Source organism: Silurus meridionalis, chromosome 11 (assembly GCF_014805685.1).
Source record: "Silurus meridionalis isolate SWU-2019-XX chromosome 11, ASM1480568v1, whole genome shotgun sequence".
Lineage (NCBI taxonomy): Eukaryota > Metazoa > Chordata > Actinopteri > Siluriformes > Siluridae > Silurus > Silurus meridionalis.
This window is the reverse complement of record NC_060894.1, coordinates 16,050,651-16,057,061: the sequence shown is the minus strand read 5'-3', so window position 1 is coordinate 16,057,061 and position 6,411 is coordinate 16,050,651. Positions and strand designations below refer to the sequence as shown.

At 32.7% G+C, this 6,411-nt stretch overlaps 1 protein-coding gene across 1 annotated transcript; it reads left to right on the top strand.

Annotated features, from left to right (window-relative positions):
- Positions 1–405: 405 nt before the first annotated feature.
- On the top strand, positions 406–5,436 carry si:ch211-103f14.3 (zona pellucida-like domain-containing protein 1). Its single transcript, XM_046861834.1, has 11 exons — positions 406–435; positions 550–666; positions 923–1,143; positions 2,275–2,459; positions 2,653–2,725; positions 2,872–2,969; positions 3,084–3,164; positions 3,569–3,737; positions 4,183–4,297; positions 4,592–4,621; positions 4,836–5,436. Exons 2-11 carry the CDS (start codon positions 576–578, stop codon positions 4,979–4,981), a joined length of 1,209 nt encoding a protein of 402 aa, XP_046717790.1. The 5' UTR covers positions 406–435; positions 550–575; the 3' UTR covers positions 4,982–5,436.
- Positions 5,437–6,411: the final 975 nt, after the last annotated feature.

Here is a 6,411-nt window from a genome sequence, read left to right as displayed (position 1 = left end):
TTTGATACTATTTCATTTGTATTAGTACATTGTGTGTCCTCTCAGTCAACATAAAAAGCTCTTAACATATTGTTCAATGTTAACTTATCCTGAAAAGGCCCTTTAAAGCATTGTCTTTTGTACCTGGGGGCTCACGACATACTTCATGAACTTTCCTATTGTTGTGTGAAGGCATTCTGTATCTAAAAAGGCATATAAAGGAAACAGGTCATTGAGAACTGTGTATTTATAAAAGTTTTAGGCGTGTCATAGTACTCGCATAAAGGCTTTTCTCATATGTATGACACAAGGGACACACAAAATTGCACTGACCTTCTTTTGGGCCAATCCAGCCGAAGAGAATGCCTTATAAAAATGCAGCATCAAGCCCTGTTAAGCATTAAACCAGAGAAACCCCAACCAAAAAGAAAGAAGAGCTGGAGTATCTGATACAAGGTGCGTACTTGTGCTCTGGATCTGTCATTTTGGGATGTATCTGCTTCAGGATGCTTAAAACTTAACTTCTGGGCATTGCAGTGTCTGACTTGTATGTATGTTTCTCATGCACAGGTTTCAGCGCAACCAAGAATTTGAAAATGTTCCTCCAGCTTTACCTCATCGCCTTTGCAGTGACAGCTGTTAGCAGTCAGACAGCACTGAATTGTGCAGGCTTCCTCAGGTTACCAGGTAATGAAATAAAGACACTTAAGATCCTTTTTTTTTTTTATTATTATTATTATTATTTTTATTATTTTATATATATATATATATATATATATATATATATATATATATATATATATATATATATATATATATATATGTACTGTGTAAAAACATATCACTTCTATCACAGCTGCTTTATGCATTTACAATCTAAAATAATCAATGTATGTCAAATTAAAAGCTGCATTTTGTAAACATATTTCTCTTCCTCCTATAGACTACAATGACATCAGTGTTGACTGCGGCACAAACTACATTACTCTAAACATACAGATCTGCCCAGCAATCTATGCCGGCTACAATGAGACAGCACTTTTTGTCAATGCCATTACTAATGACCCGAACTGCAAAGGCACCGTGGATAGTAGCGTCGTTCCTCCTGTGCTACGCTTCACCTTTCCCATTGGTACAAGCAACAGTTGTGGAAGCAATCTCAATGTAAGAAAATAGCTCTTTCCTACAGCACTACAACACAACATACAGCACAGCTTAGAGCTGTTATATGGGGTAAAGCTTTATGTACAAATCAGACAATTTGATATGCTAACCAGGGCCTGTATTACAGAAACATACTGACTTTCTAAAAAAAAAAATTGCCCCAAATGGTGGCTATTAACAGGAGACGAAGTGTTTCTGTACTAAAGAAAAATTAGCTTGTTTACCAATACCAACTTCTATTATACAGTTGCCTTTATATATTAAGTATTGCAAAGGAGTAACATGAAACATAGACTCAAAAACATATATGTTTAAAGGTTGACGAATCTTTGCAAAATTTCACAGTTTTGGCTTCCTTTAGCTATTGGAGCTGAGCATTAGTGGCTTCAATGTCTCTCATGGTAGACTACACAGACATGGGGAGTCTTTTCAAAGCAACAATAAATGTAATTTCTTGCTATACATGCATAATTGGTTGCTAGGTAACAATTTAACAATTTATTTCCTACAAATTTAGGATTTAATAACATGAGACATAATAATTAATAAGGATGAATTAATTTAGAATGAAGAGATGATTGTGGTCTAAACACAGAGTAATGCAAAAACTGATCAGGACTGAGATCTGACTGAATAGAGAAAAATAAAAATTAATGCTGTTGAGTAGTCAGATATTAGGCTTACAGCATAAAGAAAGACCCTATTCATGTGAATAGAAATGCATTTGTTGTTCCATTTATCTTTGGTAAATCCCTGGTCAGTTTCATAGTGTTTTTTTGTTGGGGCAGGAAGCAAAACCAACTACATCAAAATAAGTAAATAAAAAACCATCCTGCACAAATATCTTTATTAAATAATAATAATAATAATAATAATAATAATAATAATAATAATAATAATAATCCATCTCTGTTCTTACTCACTTTAAGAATAAATCTGAATAAAATTACTGATACAATATCTGTACTCATCCTCTGTTGCTGAATTATTAAAATGTGCCTTAAGATATATTATTTAATTATTGTTAGAAAATGAAAACATGGGCCTTCTGCTTTACTAAAACAATATTTCTACTAGCTTATAAGGCAGGAACATCTTGTCTAAAGTCTTTCGATTTACTCTGGTTTCCAGACCACTAGCACTGCAGGCACTGGAATATTCTCAGACTTTTCCAACATTCAGTCACTAAACATCAGCGGAATGGTGCGATCAGTTGACACCTCAGTGAGCGTGGTAACCTACAATACTGACCTGAAATACTATTACTCCTGTGCATATCCTCTGGAGTACCTGATCAATAACACCCGACTCGATGTGTGAGTATTTCCCGAAGTTGACAGATACATCAGCATGGATTGGGAATTAATGCTTCAATGACTAGTAGACTTTCTTATATCTAGTATACAATTTACAGTACGCAGTCATGCTGATATCTGAAATTCTACTGAAGCTCTATAACTCCCTAATCTTCATTTACTAATAATTTGTACAACCCATCTCTATGCATAGATCTTCCTCTGCCATTGCAGTGAAGGACAAAAATGGCAGCTTCATCAGCACACTCAGCCTCAAACTGTACAGTGTAAGGCATTTTAGCAACACTATATCTTTGCATTATTAGCCAATTTCCATGATAGAACTGAAAAGGAATAAAATGCATTACAGTGACCTTTATTGTTGGTTGTTTTGCAAATTTAAATACAGATCATATTCTTTTGTTTCTTTTAGGATGCAAACTATACCACACCTCTTGTAATTCCCACTCAGGGGATTCAACTGAGGTCAAATGTCTTTGTTATAGTCCAAGCCACCAACCTTACTGCTCAGTAAGAGAATATTGATTTTTATCACTATTTGATACTGTTTCCAACTCATTTTGTTTTGCATTATTGTTATCAGAGTGATAGTTAAGTAGTGAAGATAATTATTTTTGATCACAGGTACTATGTACTGCTGGACAGGTGCTATGCTTCTGTGTCCAGTTACCCCACCAACTCTACCTTCTATAATCTCTTTGTTGGGTAGGTTCTACCAATTTTAGAATTAGTAATAAATACTTCTAATTGTATAGGTATTTTCAGTGAAATGATTTCTATATGTTGTGATATATTAGGAAATTAAATAAATTCTGAATAGGATCTATTGTACAATCTTGCATGTTTTTATAGTCTTTTACATTTTTTTTATTTGTAATGTTAATCTAGAAATAATCTAGAAATAAAATTGGTTTTATTGAGGTGATTCTGGTTGAAGAAAGCCCATAAATGGTGAAGAGTGGGACAGCATCAAAAATGTATTAACAATTAAATATGGGATCAATAAAGTATTCTGATTCTGATCTGATGATTCTTAACATTAATACTGTATCCACTAAAGTTTAGATTAGACTTAACCATGCATATTTACTGCTCTTAATGTTCACCAGGTGCAACAGGGATCCGATGACCAACATTACTGAGAACGGTGCGAGTCAGGCTGCTCGTTTTTACTTCCCGGCCTTCCGATTTACCGAGCAAAAAAACCAAAGTATCTCAAGCTACTACCTGCACTGCATCACACGACTATGTGAGAGCTCTGCCTGTGCTAACTTTAGGGTGAGTATCAACTTGTACAACAATATTCACCCACGTATATATATCTATATATATATCTATATATATCTATCTATATATCTATCTATATATCTATCTATATATCTATATATCTATCTATATATCTATCTATATATCTATCTATATCTATCTATATATATATATATATATATATATATATATATATATATATATATATATATATATATATATATATATATATATATATTTATATATATTTATATATATTTATATATATGTTTAAAAAAAAATACAGGTGTCAGGTGGCCAAAAAAAAAAAAAGGATTTTTATACATGTGAAAGTCAGTGATATTTGCAAAAAGGAAACCTGAGAACTGCTGTCCTCATCTGTGGAAATGTATTTCTATACAAAAACCTGTCTACATATACACTTATGTTTTTTGTTTTTATTAATTTATTTTATTAGACATGTGGTGCAGGCAGAAGGAAAAGAGAGGCGGAGACCACCGCTTCACCTCAAAATGGACTCACAGACTCCACTGTTCTCACCTCAACCCGCATCATCACCAGATCTGATATCAGTATGAACTTCAAATTATATATACACACAAACACACACAAACACACACTCACACACACACACACACACACACACACACACACACACACACACACACACACACACACACAATTAACAAAACAAGATAGAAGTATATTATAATACAAATTTGCTATAATCCAAATAGCATATTTGCTATTTGCACATATTTATTATAATCCAAATCGAACCATACTATACTTTTACCACAATATAAACAAAAATCTATTTATTACTTATATCTAATGTCTCTTAACTTCTTTTTGTTTTGTTGCAGACACAGATTTAGCCACAAAAGAGCAACAAGGTAATCTATACCTGTATGAAGTATTATATGAATTTAATAGAATTGTTTTGGTTATATTGTATACAATATGGCTGTGTTAAGCCATATATTTATAATTTTCAATTAAAAGTTTGTATTTCGTAAATAGGGATGCTTTTCTAATTATTTTGCTTTGAAAGAAACTGTTCTAACTTTCACTAACTTTCACAAACATATTTCATGTCATATCTTTTAGTTGCATCACCGAGTAAGGCTGACTCCTCTGTAGGCCTGGGTGTGGCAGTGGGCGTACTGGCGTTTGCCTGTGTTGGAACTGTCGTTATTGGTGCTATATTCTACAAGAAGCTTATCGTTTCTGGTGCCTCCAAAGTCCTCCGTTAAAAAGGGCTGAAACGACCAGCCTCCAGCACAATAACTGTAGCTTCTATTATTCATTCTCACACTTACATGGGCAAAATATCTTTGGTTTCTATAAAATGACTTTCATTTATTTTTTTTTTTATTTTAAGAAAATTAAGAATAAATCTGCACAATGGATATGATGTGGCACAGCACCAAGTTAGGCATCACTGAAAGTTGTACACTGTTATTTATTGAAAGGAACACATTAATGTAAAAATACTTACGAACCATGCCTTATGTAAAACAACACATTTTAGAACCTAAATATAAATGTAAATCAAAGCTATGTGAGGGGATTTTTTTTTCCAAGAAAGAATATTATTGTTTCTGGCTTATGATATAAAATGCACTTGCACATTGTAAAGGATCTTTATTATATTTCTAATTATATATTGTTGTCTTAATTGGTGATGTATATTTTTGATTCGTTAATTGATGCATGCAACATGAATAAAGATGATCCAAAGCAATCAATTCTTGCACTGATATTTGTATTCACTCCACACAATTCAGCCAATATAAAATAGATGTGCAGGCTACTGCAGTAATAAGCTGGACATGTTGTTGTTGTTGGCGCTGCTGCTGCTCTTAGATCGCTCATCAAGAACAAATGGAATGTCTGAATGACTATAATGTAATAATAGTATAATGTTGGGAGAAAACAGCAGGAGCTTCAGATGTCCATGTCTCACCCATCTGTATGTACATCTAATCTGTTCAGCTGGCTACAATGAAATTTCTACACAAAAATTTTATTTCATAATCATGCGACACTTCATTAGTTTTGACCTTAAAATATGCTAACCTGACTACAATTACTATGATATTTAAATGCTAATCAAATCACTTATTTGAGCAATTATAGAGTATATATAATTATAGTATATAACTTCTCCAATAACTAAAATGAGCTGGGAGGATGGCTTCCAATGTTAATACCAAAATATATCATATTATAATACTAAATAAATACAATTATATTGTTATTTGTTATCATGTAACTAATTATTTAACTAATGCAACAGGACAGAAATGCCACAATTATTACTTCAGGTGCATTTATTGCCTTTTATCTCACTCAATTAAATGCACAAGTCTAGAGAAATTATAATGGGGAACTGAACAAATGATTACCTTCTTGTAATCCATTCATTTCGTTAGTTTCATCTGAAAGTGTAAGAAAATTCTTGCTAGATTTACTGCTATTAACCATGATCTACTGCAATGCAACGTGTATATAAAATGCTAAACAAGCTACAATAAAGCAGTTTGATCATCATAAATAATGAGGAATAAAGACTGAGCAAGAAAAAGTATTTCCTTCCATTTCTTGGCTGATTTATTGCTAGTGCTTAAATACAAATGTAGATTTCAGAATCTTCTCCCACTAAAACCCATTTCTGTTGCAT

Coding starts and splice junctions, on each gene's coding strand:
- si:ch211-103f14.3 (XM_046861834.1), top strand. CDS start 576: ATGTTCCTCCAGCTTTACCTCATCGCCTTTGCAGTGACAGCTGTTAGC. Junction 2,726..2,871: donor TCAGCCTCAAACTGTACAGT/GTAAGGCATTTT, acceptor TGTTTCTTTTAG/GATGCAAACTATACCACACC. Junction 4,298..4,591: donor CATCACCAGATCTGATATCA/GTATGAACTTCA, acceptor GTTTTGTTGCAG/ACACAGATTTAGCCACAAAA.